Source organism: Cyanistes caeruleus, chromosome 15, assembly GCF_971803275.1.
Source record: "Cyanistes caeruleus chromosome 15, bCyaCae1.hap1.1, whole genome shotgun sequence".
Lineage (NCBI taxonomy): Eukaryota > Metazoa > Chordata > Aves > Passeriformes > Paridae > Cyanistes > Cyanistes caeruleus.
This window is the reverse complement of record NC_141715.1, coordinates 3489594-3510841: the sequence shown is the minus strand read 5'-3', so window position 1 is coordinate 3510841 and position 21248 is coordinate 3489594. Positions and strand designations below refer to the sequence as shown.

General features: G+C 51.3%; 2 protein-coding genes across 19 annotated transcripts in view; one reads left to right on the top strand and one right to left on the bottom strand.

Annotated features, from left to right (window-relative positions):
• UIMC1 (ubiquitin interaction motif containing 1) overlaps positions 1-8786 on the bottom strand; it is a 39928-nt gene extending 31142 nt beyond the window's left edge. For 10 of the 18 annotated variants that reach the window (XR_015276847.1, XR_015276849.1, XM_086852326.1 and 7 more), the window contains exons 1-2: positions 8368-8482; positions 3985-4142 (exon numbers count right to left, since the gene is read on the bottom strand). Coding sequence is in view for 14 of the 18 variants with exons in the window: in XM_086852326.1 (XP_086708452.1) it covers positions 3985-4134 (150 nt within the window). In the remaining 4 variants the exon portion in view is untranslated. Of the gene's footprint in view, positions 1-3984; positions 4143-8367 lie in introns of all 18 variants that reach the window. The other 8 variants (XR_015276850.1, XM_086852324.1, XM_086852325.1 and 5 more) reach the window with 5 other exon arrangements.
• Positions 8762-17240, top strand: ZNF346 (zinc finger protein 346). Its single transcript, XM_023935835.2, has 7 exons — positions 8762-8908; positions 9083-9186; positions 9273-9368; positions 11159-11309; positions 12797-13036; positions 15563-15656; positions 16926-17240. Exons 1-7 carry the CDS (start codon positions 8848-8850, stop codon positions 17029-17031), a joined length of 852 nt encoding a protein of 283 aa, XP_023791603.1. The 5' UTR covers positions 8762-8847; the 3' UTR covers positions 17032-17240.
• Positions 17241-21248: the final 4008 nt, after the last annotated feature.

Sequence of the window (21248 nt, the reverse complement as noted above, 5' to 3'; positions counted from 1 at the left end):
TCCTCCAGAAGCAACTCACATTGCTTTCTCCTCTGGGAGATGGAGGCACCAGGTCCCTTGGCACCAGCAGAGCCCATGGAGACAGCAGGGCACTGCAGCAATACTCCCATGTGGATCTGCTTCGCTCAGATGGTCAGTGGTGTGAGGTGGCGTCCTGGGATTAAGCTATTTTTATTCCTAGTAGCTGGTGCAGTGCTGTGTTTTGGGTTTAGTACGAGAATAATGCTGGTGGCACACCAATGGTTTAGTTGGTGCCAAGCAGTGCTTACTCTAATCAAGGACTTTTCAGTTTCCTGTGCTCTGGCAGTGAGCAGGTGCACAGGGAGCTGGGGGAACTGGGCAAAGGGATATTCCACACCACAGAACCTCATGCCCAGTGTATAAACAGGGGGGAATTGGCTGGGAGACACCGACTGCTGCTCAGATGGGCATCACTGAGTGGGTTGTGAGCAACTGCACTGTGTCACTGGTTTCTCTTGGGTTTTACTCAGAATCATGGAAAGGTTTGGGATGGAAGGGACTTTAAAGATCACCTCATTCCAACCCTCATGTCCTGGGCACTTTCTACAGGACCAGGATGCTCATTGCCTGGCCTTGAACACTGCCAGGGACGAGGCATCCACAGCCTCTCTGGGCATCCTGTTCTAGAGCCTCACAACCCTCACAGTAAAGAATTTCTTTCATATATCTAACCTAAATTTCTCCCATTTCAGTCTGAACCCAATCCTCCTTGCCCTATCACTCCAGCTCCTGATAAAAAGCAGTTCCTCTCTCTCTTCTTTTCATTACAATTATTCTTGATATTATCATTAGGATTATTAATAGTATTATTATATTTTATCTTGTTTCAATTATTAAGCTGTTCTTATCTCAACCCACGAGATTTACTTTTTTTCCCCACAATTCTCCTCACCATGGGGTGGGAGTGAGCAAGCAGCTGCCTGCTACTTAGCTGCTGGATGGGATTCAACTATGACAGGTGGGCACTGCCATCCTGGCTGTGACATTTCCAGTGCCATCTTCTCCACAGCAAGATGTCCCTCAGGCCATGTCTGGTCCTGAGGTGAGCATCCACTGTCACAGCTGATGGAAACAGGATAGGGCAGTGGCTGGGTATTCCAGCCAATGCCTAAACACACCTCCTTCTGCACCATAGCCAAAATCTGATCTGGAACATCAACACATGCTGCTGATTACCCCGACTGTGAGTATCTCCCAACACAGGAACACTCAGGCAAAGGGATGTTCCGCACCGAAGGGAAGACAGGCCGTGCAGAAATAGATGGCACCATCACCCTGGAGTCTTGTCATATGTTCCCCAAGGGCTGGCAGAGCTGATGGATCTGGCAGAAAGAGCTTGTGAGACTTGATGCCAACTTTATAAGTGCAGGCAGGTACTCTCAAAGCTCCCAAAGGATCTATCCAGGCAAAAGACCCTTCCAAAAGGTCCCAGACCAGATCAGCAGCATTTGGGGATCAACTGCACTAAAAGCTGCAGATCAGTCTAACAGGACAGCATAACTTTTGGGCTGTGCTCAGAGTTCATGCTTGGCCAGGCCCTGTGCTGTAGAACAATCATCTTGAAGACATGGCTTCAGGGGTCAAACCAACAGCCCAAGGCAAGCAGGAGGTTCAAGAGACCAGGAATTGTCATGCTCAGAGAGAGCATTGTTGGGCACTACTTGAAATATTGTGTATTTGTGAATGAACATCCATCTTCTGGCACAGGCAACCAATTCCCTGTGGGATTAAACAGCCAAGGGAGATGGGAACCACTCTACTCATTTGGCATGTCTGCATTTTCAGAGACACAGTCTGCACAAAGAAGGTCATCTCCTCTGGTTTCCGCAGAGCCAGAGAGACTGTTCTTATTTTGTCTGACCCTTTCCAAAAAAAGAGAAGTGTTCCCCAAATCCAGGATTATATATAGCAGAGATGAGAAAGCCTCACGTCCAGAAAACTTTTTTCTGATGCAGCTCTGCAGATGCCACAGCATAGACATGAGCAAAGAAAGGGAACTTGGCAAAATAACATGGATGAGCTTGATAATCCAGCATGACTGAAAAATTCCTGGGAGAGGCAGTCTGCCAAAGATCATCAAAAGTGAGAAGCTGGAGGCTTTCCAGGTGCAGCTGCTACAAGATCTGCTGGTCTGGAAGCAGAACTAGGGACTTGTTCTATAGATACCTGCCAAGAGACTGCCAAGGAAGAAAGCCATCGAATCAATGATGCCCAAATTGTCCTTGTAGCTTTTGATTCATAAGGAACCATGTCCTAACAGATGCAAGATTAATTGAGAATGTATTGTTCTCTAAAATTGCTATTGATCTGAGCTTCCCACACCTCTTCTTGAACACACAACAAGGTCTTACCAGTGCAAGAACAACAGTTACAACATTCAAAATTGAAATTCAACTTGATGTACACTGAAGAGCTGAGACAGTTACAGAAGGCAGACAGTTATTTTTTTGAGATCCCAAGTAAATCAGTTTTGCGTTTGATTTTGTAGAAAACAACACGACAAGAGACTGTGGCACTGGATCTGGAAGCTGATGACTCAGAAAGAGACTGAACTGAATAAATCCACTCATTCAACTGACTGAACTGTTGTCACTTAAACAGAACCTAATTGGCTCTTTAACGGCCTCTCTGAGCATATCCTTTTCTGTAATATGACCGATTATGCCATCGGAATTTATTGTTTATAGACAAACTTACAGAACAGTGAGGGAGCCTAACCTTTTTATAGATGTGTTTTAAGAGACGTTTGTTTCTCTTTTTCAGATACGTGCACATTGAGATGAATAATTGCAGACAATAACAGGTCCTGATCTTTTATGTACTGCAGCAGCTCTTATAGCTTCTGATTTCTTTTTTCCTTATAGGTTTCACAATAAAGGCCAGTGATGCAGCAGACATCTGAAGTTAACTTAGCATATTGCAGAGCTAAGGGTTTAACCCCACTGAACTATTACTGCCATATGTTCCATTTCTTTCAGGGAATTTCCCAATGGGAAAGAACTCAGACAATGTGAAGAAAAAACATCCAATATCGTTTGCCCTACAGCTTCTTACTGTTTATTTCTAGTGATTTTCCCTTCCTCACATGATAATCGCCTTATTGGAGAGCAGCACACTGCAGATGTGGGAGCAAAAGGGACCTGATTTAAGATCTACAGCTTGAGAGTGAACTGAAATGCTTTTGAAAATGGTGGAATTACAAAAAGCAGCTTAGGATCCCCAATCACTAGCAAGACAGAGCAAAGCCTTAAGAGTCACGCATAAAAACACTGATTGTAATAATTTCCTCTCATGTACCTCACTCAGTCAGGCACAGACTCTGAGGGCTCTGGGTTTCCCCCAGGCAGGAGTTCCCGTGCTCATCCCACCGCCTGTGTAACCAACACAGACATTTCAATCTTGAGGGTAATGCTGATGTGCATAAGCCGACGCTGGGATCAGTGATCTGAGCCTTGATGCCTTCGCCAGGTACTCCCACACCACGTTCACCTTTACACCCTTTGGAGCTGGGTTACAAACTCAGGCTCCTGTAATTCAGAATCAGTTTACCAGACACTGCCTGTCTCTGAGCTACTCACAAGCCTGAGTTCTGAATCATTTTCTTATCTATTTGCACATAATACAGAATCATGTTTCTAAGGTTTAGCTGGAAATCAATCAAATAAAAATTATGAAAAAAAGATTTGTAAAGGGATTGAGGAAAGGTTACTTTTAAATTACGTTTCAGATTCAGTTCTGAGAGGATTTGGTTATCAAATCCCAGACTCATAACTCACCCTCACGAAGCACACCATTCATTTCCTAGTCAAATAGGATTTGATTCATCTCATATGTAAGAAAAGGAATGGCACAAGACCCTCAGTGCAAAACCTGACCCCAGCACGACAGTGAGGGCTGCTCTGGCACTGTCCTGGAGCAGCAGGACCCAGCACAGTCTCTGGGTACCCCAAAGCCATCACTGACCTCTCCGTCACTGTCGGATATAACAATAAACGCATCCACAAAACTGCGCTTCTTCTTGGCATTGGCTGGGTTCCTCTTCTCTTCCTCCTCTTCCTCCCCATCCTGACCTCCAGACTTCAGGCCCTCTGCAGGCTTCTTCCTCCTCGGCATCCTTCACTCTGAAACAGAGGGAAAGATTAAAAGCCATTTGTTTCCTTCTGATTTAGATTTCCCCTAACACACTTTTTTTTTTTTGCTATTTTTAGGCAAAAGACCCCAGGCACTGAAACCTTATTACAAAGCGTGGTGGATTTAGTGTTACTGGGAGCCACATGCACCAGTCACCACTCATCTAGTTAAGAACACTTTATTAAAGCTGATTGCTAAAAAGGGGTTTCAGGGGAACAGCAACACAGACCAAAGCTACTCTGAATGCCTTGTTCCAAAGCAATGAGCATTTCCTCTAAAAGCCCATCAGCAAACTCCTCCACAGAATTACTTCACAGCAGGTCTCCCACCCTCCAACAAAACCTCCCCTCCTCAGCCCCACATTTTGACCAAAACAAACCAGGCTGTGGCAGTGGATCAAGCTGATATTTGCACACCAGACCAAGACGCCACCACAGCACAGCCCTTTGTCAGGTTTTGCATTTGATAAAAACCAGGGGGAAAGGCATTATTCATTCAAGGATGCTGTCCTGCCGTCTGCACAGCTCAGTGCATGGCTGCTCCAGACAGGGAAAACACAGGCAATGGCAGCAGGCAGGCTGGAAACAAGACAACAGGTTTATCTGGCAGTACGGATTTCTCAATGAGCAGCAGCCTCCGGAAGAACTCCATCCAGACATGCCCAAACCATCCGCATTAACGAAGGCACTGAACGAGCAGCGAGGAACCTGCTGAGTGTTATTAGTGCAAACCTGAGTGCATGGAACAATTGAGGGCAGGTGCCCACACAATGCAAACTGGTACTTCAGCATCCTTTCTCTTGGCAGCCCATAGGCTGATGGAGAGGGATGCACAGCAAGCATTAGCTGCCTGGATCCAAAAGAACTCAGAGGAGAGGATTGGGAAGAGATCTCAGTAAAGGAGAGCAGCAGGATGGCACAGAGTTAAATCACCCTTTCCTGCCTGTGCTTGCTGTTTGCCTAGTAGCTCGACAATAACATTCAGTGCTTCTTGAACTGTGATGTAAAAGAGCCTTACAAAGCAGGCTGAGCATGACCAGCTCTGCTGAAGTTCAATTAAACATGTGCAGACAGAGGCTGAACAACAAGCCCCTCGTTCCACATCAGGGAACAGCAGAGCTGGAAATGCAAGTTAAGTTGGCTGGATCCCAGACCAGTGTCCTTCCACAGAATCACTCTGCCTTCCTTCAAGATCACTGAAATAGCTCAGATGTGTGCTGAGATCTAAAATAAGAGTAAGACAAGATGCAACAGAAACCCTGCATCACCCAGGATAGAGCCAAACCCTTCTCTGTAACACCACAAAATAGCAAACAGCCACTGCGTACAGAAACACTAAGGAAGGCCAAAATCCCCATCAGCGCCGAGAACAGCAGTGCACTGCTCCATCTACAGTCCGAGCAGCAAGGTGAGGAATACTCACGCTCCCTCCTTACATTTGCAGCCTTCCTTCTGCAAATACATGCACACACATGCCCAGAGACAAAAGGCGATTATCCTGGTGAGTCATGATTTGCACCAAAGGTTTGCTGAGCCCTCGGAAAGCAGAATGTTGCACAAATGGGCAGTCATGGGTTGCACAATGAGCCAGAGTGACTGCAAGGACCTCTGCAGTCCTCCAGTATTTGTCTGTTTAGGAATCATAGAATGGTTTGCTTTGAAAGGGACCTTAAAGATCATCTCATTCCATCCCCTGCCATGGGCAGGGACACCTTCTACTGTCCCAGGCTGCCCCAAGCCCTGCCCAACCTAGCCTTGGACACTTCCAGGGATAGGGCAGCCACAGCTTCTCTGGGCACCCTGTGCCTGTGTCTCACCACCCTCACAGGGAAGAATTTCTTCCTAATAACTAATTTAATCCTGCTCTCTGTCAGTTTCAAGCCATTTAAGGAAAGGAAAATAAAAACAAGCACTGCTTTTGGTAAAGCACTGGCTCTTGAAAAACAAAGCTGTTCAGCTCCAGCTAAGCTGAACTCCAGTGTCGTTGGAATATCCTCACTATATGTTCTCCAATTTTTTTATCTTTTGCTCCAAATGGTCTCTTTGCCCTCCCTGCTCAGGGAGATGAGCCAGCTGCCACCCAGCTGCTGTGAGCTGCCCCCACGATGGGCATGCATGGTGGTGGAGAATGTTCCCTCACCTTTGAAAAACCACTCACTCATATGCCGTGAGGAGCATAGAAGGGCCCACACAGGGTCACTGAGGCTTTGGAGATAAACCTTTTTATCCCCACAACAAAAGCAACAGCAACAAACAACTGCTGTGCTGCTTCTTTTTTTTCTATTTTTTTTTTAAATCCATGCCGGTATCACCATCTCTCCTCTGACTCTGTGATACATCTTCTGCTCGGTGCTCTGCGCTAAATAAGAGATCACTGAGAAATATCAGCTGAAGTTATGATGAGTCACCTACCTTCAACATTTAAAGGAGAGAAAAGAGGAGATGTAAGAGATGTAACCACACAACTCCCACAGCGCTTCTGAAAATGAAGGGACTTGTGGCAAAGAGAGTCTCTGAAACTGTAACTAAGGGAACAAGACAAGTAAGAGATCACTTGTAGCTGTGCTAGTCTGAGGCTGTGAGTAGGAGAGCAGTAATGGCTTTTATTAGACAAGCTGGTGTAGCTCAGGGAAGACAACACGCATCAGAGCATAGACCTCCTCTTCAGGAAGCGAAGTTGAGCATATTTTGCTTTTAGCACTCTTGGAAAAGATAGTTGTGAGTGCCTGAGGGGAAGATACCTGCTTTCAAACCCAGAAAAAAAAAAAAAAAAAGGCCAGAGACTGAATTATCTAAAATTACCTTTGCAGTCCAGTTTGCAGACTCATTTTGCAGTTATCCAGATTTTTTTTTCAACTCTGAATTTAAGAGAATTTCTTTGTAAATGCTCTGACAGCAAAGGTGACCTCCTGACAAGGAACTCGCACATGCCACGCTTCTCCAGTCACATTTTTAGGGATATCCTTGAAGATCCCCAACTTATGATTATTTGTCATTTTCCTTCTCATCTATCATTTTGATGAATCAGAAAGCAATTACCGACAGAATAATTCTAAATCTTGACACTGCAGCTACAGACCTGCCAAGCTGTGACAGCTTGAAAAATGCTCGAAAAAACCAAGCCAAAAAAAATGAATGACTCTCATCCCCGGATGAGTTCCTGAGTCGTTGAGACACAGGCTGTCGCTTTGTAAACAACTCCCCCCACCTCGGGAAGCAGAGGCACGACACTCCCCGTGCTCAGGCAGGTCAGCACCACACGCTTCCATGGAAATATCATCCCCGGACCCTCGGCTCGACCCCGCACGCAGGGCTCAGCTGATGCTCCGTGAGCAGGACACGAGGGCTGGCAGCGCCCCGGGGAGAGGGAAATTGTTTACAGGATTGATCCGTTTCAAGAGCTGGCTGTGCACAGAGGGGACACGGGCACTGCAGAGGCCACACACGGCCGGGTGCATCCGCACAGGCTGCTGAGCATCCCGGGAGATGCTCCCTGCTCCAGTGCTCCAGTCCAGCCCGCAGCATCCCTCTCCTCCAAGGACAGGGAGGAAAATGTTTCCCCCCCTGTACACGGAGGGAAAGCCATCCTCGCCCCAGAACCCACCCGCGGTCCTTTCCCTTGGGGCACGGAGGGCTCTGCAGGGAGATTTACAAGGGTGAGGTCAGGGACACTCGATAAGCTAGGGAGAAGCATGAGGGATGCCAGGAGGGATACGGGTGAGCTCTGGGGAAGGGGATCAGCCACAGGTGGGCAAACCTGTGGGAAGAGAGCGTGCAGGGGCTGCCCCGGGAAAAGGGGAGGAAGCCAGGCCTGGCAAGAGGAACAGGAGAGGCAGGAGCGCCTCGATCTCAGGGGATGTGGCCAAGGCAGAGCTCCGCTTGTCGGGTCCTCTCCCCAGGGAACGATTCAGAAGCAGTGCCAGGGTCGCCCCAGGCACAGCACCTGGGTCCCCTCCAGGCAAGAGACAGAGGAAGTGCCCTTAGAAGGGGACGGGAGGTGTCCCTTCCCCAGGGGGCAGCGCTGGCGGCCGGTTCCGGGCCGCCGGGGGCGGGGACCGGGGGTTATACCTGGGGGAGGTCAGCCCGAGGGCAGGGGTCGGAGAAAGGCCCCGGGCGAGGGAAAGGGTTTCCCTCGCAGCCCCGGGAGCCCCGCGGCTCGCCCGGGGCCCACCCGCCGCGGGGCAGCAGCATCCCCCGCAGGGCACAAGGTACTCACCGGGCCCGGGCCGCCCCGTTGCCCGCGACCTCCCCGCCGGGTCTCCCGCGCCGGCCCCGGTTGGCGGGTCCCGCACCCGCGCTCAAGTTGGCGGCGGAGGCCTCATTGCCCTCACCCAAGATGGCGGCGGCGGCTTCGCTGTGTCTCACGTTGTCATCGGGGTGCTGAAGCGGGCAGCGCCATGTCCGTGGCGGGCGGGTAGCGGGCCCGGACGGCTCGCTCTGAGGTGTTAGTCCCGCTGTTTACTCATTTCGGACGGCGCTTCCTTTGGAGAAGGATGCGCTGCGCCACTTAAGTACCCACAAAAACGAGCCGCCACGGGGCTGCCCGCAATACATCTGTGCCCACAACCAACATGTCCGCCGCCGCCTCCCTTGGACGGTGCGGTGCTCTCGCGGGAGACCACCCTACCGTTGCTAAGCGCGGAGGGGGCGCGCGGGCGGCTTCTCGCGAGAACAGCGTGAGGCGGCGACGGCGGCCATGGCGGACGGGGCCGGTAGCAACGGGGACGCTGCGGGGCCACTGGTGGGCAAAGAGGCAGGTGAGGCGGCGAGACGGGGAGCGGGCGGGTGGTCGGGCCCCAGGAGTTTCCCTCTAGTTTCCCTTTGGATCCTGCGAGATGCGGGGCATCCCGAGCAGGGACGGCCCGCGCATCGCGGGGTCTCACCGGGCCGCTGACGCTCCCGTTTTGTGTCCCAACGCCCTCACTCCACAGTGGAGCGGCTGATCCGGGAGAACGGACACATTTTCACCGAGGCGCAGTGCAAGGTGTGCAGCGCCCTGCTCATCTCCGAGTCACAGCGTCTGGCTCACTACCAGGTAGGGAAGAGGAGCCCCTCGCCTCCGCCCCAGCCCAGCCCCGGGCTCGGCGAGGCACTGAGCGGGGATTTCTCTGCTTTCTCCAGAGTAAGAAACACGCCAACAAGGTGAGACGGTACCTGTCCATCCACGGTGGGGAGGAGGGTGCCCACGGGAAGAAGATGAAGCTGGAGGTGAAGCAGGTGAGACGAGACCTGATCAATGTCTAAAAGTAATGTCTACAATCAGTGTCTTAAGATCTAGAGGGTAAGTGCTGTGAAGAGCGTCTGAGGGAGCTGGGGTTGTTTAGCCTGGAGAAAGGAGGCTCAGGGCAGATGATACTGCTCCCTACAACTCTCTGTCATGAGGCAGTATCCAGGTGAGGCTCTTCTCCCAGGAAATCAGAAACAGGACAAGAGGAAATGGCATCAAGTTGTGCCAGAGGAGGTTTAAGTTCAACATCAGGAGGAATTTCTTCACTGAAAGGGTTGTCAGGTGTTGGAAGGGAGGTGGTGGAATCACCGTATTTAAGAAATAACTGGACATGGCTCTCAAGTGCTCTGGTCTAGTTGACAAGGTTGCAATCAGTCAGAAGTTGAACTTGATGATCTTGGAGGTCTTATTCAACCTTAATGATTCTCTCATTCTGTGAATTGTCTGAAGGGAGGGTGTCAGAGAATAGACCAGACTGTGCTCAGGGGTGCCCAGCAACAGGGTAAGAGGCAACAGGCAGAAACTGAATCCAAGGAAGTTTCACCGGAACATGAGGAAGAACTTCTTACCTGTGCAGTGACCAAGCACTGGAAGATTGCCTAGAGAGGGCATGGAGTCTCCCTTACTGGGGTTATTCCAGAACTGTGGAGCAGCTCTTACTAGGGGTATTCCAGAACCCTTTGGATGCAGTCCTGTGCCAAGTGCTCTGGGATGACCCTGCTTGAGCAGGGAAGTTGGACCAGACGACCCACTGTGGTCCCTTCCAGCCTGATCCATCCTTGCCTTTTGTGAGTGCAGGATCCACCAGAGCTAAATACAGCTCAGTGAGATCTGCTGGGCTGAAGGCAGTTGAACAGCCTTGTAAGTGAACAAGGAAAATGCTCTCAGAAGGGGCTTTGTGCGAGCTGAGAAGCTTAGTGGCAGGTGTTTCACCAGGCCATATCCCAGTTCCTGCTGCCCTCCCCACTCAGACAGACTCTTCAAGCTTGTCCTCCCCATTTAAACAAATGTGTTTCTCATTTTGATAATCTTGCTGGAAATGACAGAGAAAGAACAGGAGCAACAGCTTGTCATGAGCATTATTGCATAACATCACTCAGAGCACATTGGGTTCACCATCCACAGGAATTCTCTTCCCAGATGCATTCTTTATTTTACTTGTTTAGGTTCCCTCAGCTGGTAGCTGGAGCCTGTTGGTCAGTAAAGGCCCACATTCCATTCAGCCATCTGTCTGCCCCGTGACTCCCTTAGGGAACAGATTCTACTTTTATGATTGCTTCAGCTGTAATCCCTAACTCTGGCATTTGCAGGGAGCTGGGGGATAACAGCAGATGCCTTTGCACATAGTGTCAGGCTGAGAACTGCCTGCAGCTCCCTCCTCAGCTGGTGTTGTGTTGCAGATGACCCAGCTGATAATGATGTTTGTGCTGCTCAGTTCACACCTTGCAGGGGACAAGGCTGTGTGGTCCAGTTTTGGCAGCCACACATTAACCTTGTCCTTAACTAAAACAGGAAAGAGCTGCCCCTCTGCCTGGAGTGTTTGCCAACAGGTTAAAAACAGTAATCTGGTGCAAGAACACTCTCCAGGGAGGGAGAGGGTGATACTGCATCATGGAAGTTCTACCTAGTCACACTTAATCAACTTAACACCCATATGTCTTCAGTGATCTTTTTTTAGACCCCCAAACTGTAGTGTTTCTCCTGAAAACCAGGAGGCTGGATGGGATGACCTGCAGAGGTCCTTCCCGGCCTCAGCAACTCAGTGGTTCTCTGTGCACAGGACAGCAAGCAGGAAGGCAGCAATGGGGAGGACAGGAACAAGTGTTGTCCCATCTGCAACATGACCTTCTCCTCTCCGGCCGTGGCAACATCTCACTACCTGGGCAAGACTCATGCTAAGAACATGAAGCAGCAGGCCCCCAAAGTTGAAGGTATGAGTGTCTGCAGCACCTTCACGTTGTCTCAAAGGGCTGCGGAAAGGCTTGTTGAACCCCAAATGTGAGTTCTTTTAAGAGTGTGCGCTCTTTGCCATGAAATAGAGTAAGCCAGCCGTGTTCCTCCAGAGACGTGGCTGTGTCAGCCTGCTCAGTGGGCTGGCATTGGCAAGAGGTTGTGTGTTTTTCTGTTTTGCTTTGTTTGGGGGAAATGCAGCTGGATTTTACCCATACAGGATTGTACCCATCCCTGTATGCAGGGACCAGGCCTGTGATGTTGAGATGTAAAAACGCCTGTCACAGGGTATGATGCTCATTAAAAGGTTACAGAGACTGAAGTGACTGGTGAAACTCTGATATGGCAAATTCCCCAGGGCTGCTCAGCTACAACAACGTGGCCCCTGAGGTTCACAGATCTAAAAGCTGCAGATCGCTGGGGAGTGGGAGAATACAGCTGGGGAGCTGTATGTGCTTGTTCTGATGTTGTCTGCCCTGGTGTAACTGCCTGTGTGTCCAACCTCTTTCCTAGCTGCTGGAAAGTCCTGGTGGGCGGGGAGTGACACCCCCTGTGCAGGGCAGGTAGGGGTAGCCTTGGGCCAGAGGAGCTGCAGCAGGTCAGGACAGCAGGAAAACACAGCCGTTGAGTGCACCTGACGATGGCAGCTTGTGCTAATTCCAAGATGGGGGCTTGTGAGTCACCCAGACACCTGACTCCTGGGATCTTCCAGGCAGAAACTGTCTGTCCCAGCATGTCTTCATGACTATGTTAAAATGTGTGCACAGCAAAGCCACCTCCGGGATCTTCTTGTTCTTTGTAGCCCTTGCTTTTGGGTATGATTTGGGCCTGCAGGAAGAGGTGGATGCTCACTGAGCAGTCTAGTATGTGCCTTTGGTGCTGGCATGAGAGGAGCTCTCTGATCCCTAGCAGGTTACTCACTGCTCTTTGGCACCCTGGAGTGAGAGGGTGCAGGTTTCTCCACCAAACAGAAGAGCTGCTTCCCTGTGTGGATTCATTGTGTCAGACCTAGTCCCATTTATGCTGTGTGTCAGGCAACACTCCTTAGGAATTCAGGATCAAGTCCTGTGGCTGCATGGTGCTTCCAGAGTCCCACTGCCTTTGCTGTGCAAGGGCTTGTGGCCATGTTCTGTTTGGGAGATGATAACAGCACGTGGAAGCTCATTCATACCCAGTGTTTCTTGAATACAGTCATGCTGTGTGAAGGAGAAACATGCAAATCTGTTGGATTTTTTAAACCTGAAAGTTTTCCTGGCATACTGTGAGTTATGTTACCACGTCTTTAAATTCTGCAGCGTTAAGGGTAGAGGTAGGAAAATCATTAATTTATTGAGGTATCTTGAATTGGCTAGTTTGGGGTTTAGATGTGATGTGTTACCAGTTTTAATGTGGGTTTGGAGGAAATAAAGTAACTGGATTTTACCTCTTGAGTTCTGAGACTGACCGGGAGTTTGGATTCACCCTACAGAAACGGTGCCCCCACAGAAACACCCTGCTGCCCTCCCCACCTCTACTGCATCTTCTAATGAAGAGAACAAGGACGTTACTGACCCGGACAAGTTCTGTAGCCTCTGCCATGCCACTTTCAACAACCCCCTTATGGCAAAACAGCACTATGTAGGCAAGAAGCACAGAAAGCAGGAGACCAAACACAAGCTGATGGCGCATTATGGCCGAACCCCTGATGCACCAGCATCATCCTTCATGGGTGAGTTCTCAACAGGGAGGCTGATAACCAGCTGAAGAGCAGGGTGGGAGAGGAGCAGAATGTGTCTGACAGACCTTTGGACAAGAGAGTCTGTGTGGAGGGAGCAGGGGAGTATTGCTCATGATGAAGAACTTAATTAGATACCCTAAGATTGATTTGGTTGATGTTGTAACCCCCAGCAGCAGATGTTTTAGACTGTAGCTACTCGTGACAAGCTTTGGGTTGTGTTATGCAGTGTTGTTTAATCGGGGACGTGTCCTTTTTATTCTCTGCAGATAATCCAGGGATTTTGGCCAGTACTGTTTCTAGTTAGGTGATTGCATCCAAAATGGAAAGATAAAAGTGGCATTTGATGCTTAAAAGTTGTCTTTGAGGGGACTAGCCAGAGATGGAAGGAATAGGTTTAACTGCACCTGCTGCTTCAAAGCACATGAAAGCCAGAAAGATTTCTCCCTGAATGCCTTTCTGCCTCTGTGTGGGCACTTCCATCTGATGAACTAATGCAACTCTCTCTGGAGCAAGCAGGAATGTGGAAAAAAAAAAAACCCAGAGCTATTAAGGAGGAACTTTAGGCAGACAGTTAAAACTCTTTTGGTTTATGATCTGCTGCTTGTGAGCACTTGTACGTGATGAAAGCCCTCTGAGTCCAGTGAAAGCATTAGGCACTCACAGAAAACTCCTTTGTTCCTCCCAGCAGCCTTCTTTTGGGCCAGGAAGTCTTAGTACCTGCTGGATACTTGAGGTAAATAATAAGCAGACAGATCATCTTAAAATCTTCATTAAGGGCTTCTTTCTCTGTCGTAAAAACCCACACAAGCAGAAGATTAATTATTCTAATTCTTTGCAGGCCACCTTTAGATACCGGTAGCACTTATGACAAATGAGGCTCAATTAGCCAAGTAATGTTCTCTCCCACATTGCGTGGCCGTGTGGGAGATGGAAAAGGTGCTCGGTATCTCACGTTACCCATCTGCTCTGCACCTAATTAGTGGGGTCTGATGAATGGTTCCACTTGAGTGTGACTCAGGCGCTGACAGGGGCAGGAGCTCCAGCCCAGGCGGGCTGGGTAGGTGGGCAGTGCCTTTGCCTGGGTAGGTGGGCAGTGCCCTTGCCTGTGTGATTGATGTGTCCCAAGAAGTGCCAGCAGAACAGGAATATGTAGTCACATCTCCGGGGCACTTCAGCTCTTCAGGAAAGGTTTCAGAGCTTGGGCTATAATCAGGGGCTTCTCAGATGAGATGGGCTGCAGTCATGGATGTTTTGTCCCACTCTCTGCCTTTGTGTGCCAGTAGCCACAGTTGTCCCTAAACGTCTGCTGAGACCTGACTTGCAGCAGATAAAGATGTGTTCTTTGCAAATGTAACACTGAGGTGGTTGACTGCTTAGTTCTTTGCGAACAAGTGGTTTAGGGTTGAGTAGTGTGGTTTAGACAGCTTTGTGCATGCACCTGTTGGATGGGTTTGCAACAGAGAAACCTTGACTTTGATGGTGCAGGGAAGAGATCTGACGGTTGTATCAGCTCCTCTGGCCTTTACTGCTCAGATCCAGCTCCATTTTGAGAGCCAAATGTCCCACTGGAGACACCTCTGAAATATCTGAGGTGCAGCAGCCATGTGGTGAAGCCTCTGCTACATCCAGAATTGAGCTTCCCAGTGATTTACTGCTCTTCCCACCCGGGGTTCGTCTCGTCTTTCACCTTAAGGAAATGTTTTCTTGTGAGATTCCCAATCAAAGCCTTTCCCCAGTGAGCCAAAATTCAGGAACACTGAATATCTTGAGGACAACTGCCAGAATTTTTCCCAGTTACAGACTCCTGTGCTGCCATACTTGCCTTTTTGGTATCTGTGACCTCCTGAACTTTCAGCCCAGCTGGAGTTGTCATGTTACACAAAACCATTGATCCTGTCAAGTACCACTATTGTTGGAAACTTTTTTTTCCTCGCAGTTAACTGATCCACTGACTGTAACCAAACTGCTGGAGGACAGAGCTTAATATCCTCAGTTGGCACCTCAGCAAGGCTTAGCAAAATGCTGCATTGTGGAGCTGGACAGTGGGTGTAATCTTCTCTGGCTGCCTTTTTTATTGAAATGTTATAAGCTTACAAATTCAGTATCTCCTGTTTTCTGTTTTGAGATGTCCAGATCAGCAGAAGTAGGAATATGGCAGAGAAGTGGAGTTGCAAAGGCAGTTAAAACCTTTGGGGTTTGGGGTCCATATCTGAAATTTTTACTATGCCTTATACTGTGAACTGTTTGTAGGGAACATGTGTGTGTGTATTAGCAATGAACAAACCATGTTCTCATCAGGGAAGCTTTTTTGGCTTAGTGATTCCCTTGCAGTGACTGGCTGATACACGGGTGGGGGGTAGTGGGATTCTGTGATCTCCCTGCCTGGTCAGATTGTTGACTGATATTTGTCTTTGTTTAGGGTAGTTTAATAAATCAAGTGATTGAGTATCTTGCTTGTTTCTAACTCAGGCACGGGAATTGGCTAGCTGTGTATGCTAACATTGCTGTCTGTTTCAGCTGGGAAGGGCTACCCCTGCAGCACATGTAACATAGTGCTGAACTCCATAGAGCAGTACCAAGCTCACATCAGTGGCTTCAAACACAAGAATCAGTAAGTAATGTTCTTGTCTAAGTGTGTTTCCAGCCTTGCTGTTCAAATCGATGACCTAAATATAACCTAAAATGCGGTTTTGAGCACGTGTTTCCAGCTGACTTCCAAACAGAGCAGCAGGGTCTGTGCAGGCTCTCTCTGTGTGTCCTGACTCTGCTCCAGGAGCTCCCTCTGCAGACAGCCCAGTTGTGCTGCCGTGGTGGAAGTGCCTCCAGTTGCTTTTGGTTCCTAATACTTCAGCTCAGCACAGACCTTTGCAGTGAACCTGACACCTATTAAACACAGCTTCTCTTAACAACTGAGATTTTAATTTAATTAAAGACTGGCTCAGTGGAGATCTGCTTGCTATTCTAATCTCCATTGGGATTGCTTGTTTTAAAATTTGGCATATAGTCAGCACGCTCCAGAAACCTGGACTGTATTTCTGAACTCACTCTTACAGCTGGCAAGTTAAATAATGGCATCCCCTGCATATATTATTAATTGAAAAAAATTATGCTGCCAGATGATTAACACCAAAAATACTTGTTCTGGAGACTGCCAATCTTTAATTTAAGAGCCTTCACTAAAAGAGGTGCAGTAATGAGCCTGGGTTGCATAGAAAGCTTCTTAGAAGGAAGGGGTATTAGGAAATCCTACCTGAAGGGAGGGCAGGCTCCCAGCCAGATTCCCCAGAAGGGACTGGAAGAAAACTGGGATTTCTTGTTGCCTGTCTATGGAATAACAGCCTCCTGGTCCCTCAGCTCTGGGGAGTACTTGATGGGAAGACATCTTTCATCCCAGGGATGTTCCAGCTCTCGAACAGCACAACTAGATCAGTGAATAGGAAGTATCCCATTCTAGAGAGATAACATTGAGAATGTTCCCACCACACACACATGAATGTTCTCTTTAAGGACACTGCTATTGTTGGAGCTGTTGCAACCACACAACTCCCTTTCAGAAGGCTGCTCTGGATTCAGCTGTGCAGTCCTGTTCCAGCTTCTGCAGCCTGAAGAGAGGCAGGATGCTTGCTTTGTAATGGGAGCTTTTTAGCAGTCCTTGAGCTGTGCCGCAGCTAATTCTACCATGCTAAAGGTGTCTGTTTACACACAGGCACAGAGAGCAAGGATTCACTTGGAAGATTTTCTGGCAAGTTGTTGCCTTGGCTGCAGTGGGCTGTTGCTCTGCTGACAGCCTTGCCTGCTGAGCAGTGATTGCAGCTGGCACATTTCAGAGCATTTGTGACATTGTCTCCTTTTTTTCCTTCTTTCTCCCTTCAATGTGCAGGATCCCAGGAGCAGTGCCGGCTGTCGGACCGTTCCCACCACAGCAGTATGTCCGGGAAGAGTCAACTGCCCCAGGAGGCTACAGTTACTTCAGCCAAGACTTCTAGAGCAAGTTGCAGCACTATTCTTGGAGTTGTTGGTGGCCCCAGAATGCACATCCTTTGCCAGCCCACAATGGTTTCATTATCCCTCTGGATAAGCAAAGCCCTACCCTCCTGTATACACCCGTTGAGCAGAACGGGGACTGAATCTGTCAGGAAAAGGATCCAGCTGGAAGAGACTTGCTAGACAGCAAATACTTCACTCCCTTAGAGTAGTTTTCATTGTGTAATTGCTTCCTGTGAAGGTGGGTGAGGTGTGAGAAGAAGTGTGTATCTGGTGTAAGGAGGGTTTGGCAGCAAGCTGGTAGTGGCACCTTCTCCCTGTCCCCACTCTGGGGGGCTGCCCATCCTGCTACTGGACTTCTCTCAGAGGGACACCAGCACCCATGGGCACCCCCAAGTATGACAGGAGGTGACTTGGATCCTGGCTGTGGAACCAGAGTCACCTTCATGGCCAGGAGGCTGAGGATGAAGCATGGCCCTTGTCCCTATGTGTGCCCTGGTGTTGGTGTGCTGTCAGCCCAGCTCTGCTCCTCCCTGCCCTGGTACAAGGCTCTGGCTGCCTTGCCAGGCTGAACTCCATTGCCTTCTGGGCTGGCAGGCGCAGGACAGAGCATAGAGCCACCCACCAGCCACATTCTCCACAGAAGCACCATAGTCCCCTGCCCAGGCCACAGCCAGCTCTGTGGAGCCAGTTGCTCTTCCAGCAGCACACCCAGGGTCCCTGCCTCAGCTGGAGGAAGCGCAGTCCTGGCCACAGCCCCAACCACTGCCATCCCTCATAGCCCTGCAGGCTCCATTGAGTAAATCAAGTGCAGATGTGGAGTCAGGACCGGGTGCCTGCTTACAATTAGGGGCTGGGAAGATTGGGGTGGCCCCGTTCCTGCCTTGCAGTTCCTTGCCATGGCTGCTGCTTCACTGGGATGAACCCCCAATGTTGTGCAAGGCACAGGGCTGGTGAGCAAAGCTTCTGCTTTGTCCCATAGATGGGCACTGTGGTGCCCAACCTCATACATGGTGTGTGCAATGTCCCCACAGGGAGCAGGACATGTTCTGGCCCCCATGCACCTGATTCCATGTGCCAGCTGCAGCCACAGCCCTCCCCCACACAGGCAGGGCAGAAGGAGGTGGCAGGGCTGCAGCAGGACAAGGCATGACACTGCCCGCCCTCCTGCCACATCACCCTCAACTTGTATGTTCCCGCTCAGCCGTCACTGCACAAATCTGTGGATGCTCCTGTGCTATGCTGGGGGATAGATAAAGCCTGGGCCCCTGGTGTCCCTGTCCTGCAGCCCCTGCACTGGGCCCCACATTCTTGGCTCCCCAGAGGGAGCAGCAGGTTTATGTTTGCCAAGTTCTGCCTGGTTAAACCTTAACCGAGCTGGGTTGCTCCATCAGTCCCTCCCAGCTGGAGATAAGGATGGGCAGGCAAGACCAGGGCCTAGTGGGACGTGCTGCCCTGAACCTGGCTGCTTGCCTCCAGGGCAGGACCCAGCCCCTGCAGAGCACCCTGCCCAGTCTGGGGCAGCTGCCTGCACCTCCAGCTTGCCCCTGCCTTCCTCAGCAGGTTCCCGGTGATAGGAGGAGAGCAGCTGAGGTTGTGGCTCGGGTTGGAAGCTACCATGTCAAAGCCAGTGGGACTGGATGGAGCTGGAAGCCCTTGTGCTGGGGCTCACCCCTGTGCTCCAGGGCTGACCCCCTCCCTCAGTGCCAGAAGGTTCACATCACCCCAGCACATGGAATGAGCCTGCTCGGTCTCAGATCCTATGCACATACCATCCTACATACAGTGAGCTGGGTTTTCTGTGCCCCAAACAAGAGCCGTTCAGGGGAGGCCAAAAGAAACTTCCAGGAGGAAAGAGCCCCCCAGGCTCCAGCCCCCACAGGAGCCACCGTGCTGCGCGGGCTCTGGCTGGCCGCAGGTGCCACCACAGCGGGAGTGGCGGCAAGTGCTGGGGCCAGGCACAAGGGGCGGCTGTGTTCCCGCAGCTCCGGCTGCCTTCCAAGAGCAATATTGTTGGCACCAGGCAGGCTCCCTGCACCGGCAGCACATACATGGGCCTTTCATGAGGGGAGTGGGGATGATTTACTGCCTGGGGGAAGGGGCAGGGGCGGGAGGATGGAGCCCCAGCATGCCGACACCCGCCTCTTGTGCGTGCTCAGTGCCGCGGGGCCCCGCATATGTAAGCAAGGCCGAGGGTCTGGCCAGGGGGTCATCTCCCCCAAAGGGGCATGGGGCGAGAGGGATCCCTCTGCCCAATCTGTGGAGTTCTGAGAACACACTTCCTCTCTGGGTACCCTGCTGTGTCTGAGCTAAACAACCACAGGTCACACATCCCTTGTACCACAGTGATGGGGGCAGCCCATGAGCTGGAAGAGACAGTGGCCCCAAAGGAGGGTGCTGGGGCAGGGGAGCACCCACAGCGCAGAGTGCTGTGCTGGCACAATCCCCCCTTGTTGAGCTGCTGGCGTGGCAGAGGCCGTTGTGGTGCTGCCGGCAGCGGGTGGCAGGCGGTGGGGCTGGGCTGCTGTGAAGAGCTTTTTGTTTGCCGTCAGTTGCTGTTATAAATCAAGCCAGGCAATCCAGCCCCGGCCCAGCACTGCCCCACAGCAGGGAGGTGACCAGTTCCCAGCCTTCAGCAGAGCCCCACCAAGCCCTGGCCTGTACCTGGCACTGCTCTGGCCCAATGGGGATGTTTAGTGTGACACTGGGCAAGGTGCCCACACTGGTCTGCTTGCCCTTCTTCCACTCAGCATTGGGGAACCCTGGGATACAGGGAATCCTTCCATGTTCATCTCAGGCTGTGGCTCCCATAGGCTTCCCAGAGTCCCAGTCTCCCTGATGTTCCCAGCACTGGGAGTGTCCCCTTCTCTCTGGTTTTAATTTGGTTTTGGTTCGAATTGAGCTGAACCCAACATTTTTCTGTGCTTCCGGCACGCTGTGAACTCTGCAGGGGCGGCCGCTGCTCCGTGAAATTGATGTTCTCGTCCTCTTCACGCGTCAGCAGGAATGAACAGCTGCTGGGGGCTGCTGGCCCCCAGGACTGCTCTGTGCACCTCTGCATCCCAAGGGGACACCAGTACTCCAGACAGGGAGCAGCACGGGGTGGATGGTGCTGTGGGAGATTGTAGCACCAACCAGACCTCACACTGAAACCATGTCATGCTGGAAGTTGCTGGTTTGGCACAGTGGAACAGCATGGACAAGGCTGTGCCCAGGACTTGCGGTGTGGCCCTATGGAATGAGGGGTGACCACACTCACTCAGGGCCTCAAGATCCACGCCAGGCATGGGCAAAGCTGTGTGTGGGGCTCAGCACAGCCCTGGAAGATTTTGCTGGGAAGCAGGTGGCAAAGCAGCGGTGATACAAGAAAGGAGAGCAGTTCTAGGGCCAGACCTGGCCATATACTGCAGGACACTGACCCCTCTTGATGGCAGCAGGATGCTTAGGGGACATGGTTCCCTGGGATCACACCAGTTCAGTGTCTGAAGCAAAGTTTCCCCCAGAGCCCTGGTGTCCTGCACGGGCCAACAAGCAGCAAGGCCTGGGCATGGTGGGGTTTGCCGGCCCCAGCACAGGCAACAGCATAGGGAAGGTGAGGGCAAAGTGTTTATGGGTCGGATTAGGCCACTCCAATGCCGGCTCGAAGCTTACCCACATTTTATGATGCTCCGTTATAGGCTCCTAATGAGGGTCACAGCCACTTTATGGCACCAACACCGATAACACTACAGCTAATTATGGCACAATTAGCGTGTGGGATGCTGGGCACCCAGCAACACTCAGCGCCCAGCCTGGGCCACAACACCTGCTTGGGGCTGGAGTGCTCCCACTCCGAGCAATCGGGTGGGAAACGGGGGTGGCCTTGCCTCCTGTCCCATCTGCTGCTCCCCACGCGTGGGGTCTGCCTGGAAGACTGCACAGAGGAGCAGCCCCGGGTGTTTTGCAGCTCCCTGCGTTCCCCCACCCACGAGGGGAGGCTGCACCGGCAGGGCCGGGACAGAGGGGCCCGGGGGGCCACCTCTCCCTGCTGGGGGGTAGGGCGGGTGCTGCCCCCCTACTTCCCCCGTCCAGCTCGGCGGCGGGTCGGTTTGCCGAGATGCCAGCGAAGTGGGGCCGGTCGCCGCCCCCCCCTCCCGCCTCCCCAGCGCTCCGGGCGGGGCCGCTGTAACCCGAGCGCGTCCCTACAAAGTGCCCGCGCCCCCGCGGCGGCGGCAGAGCG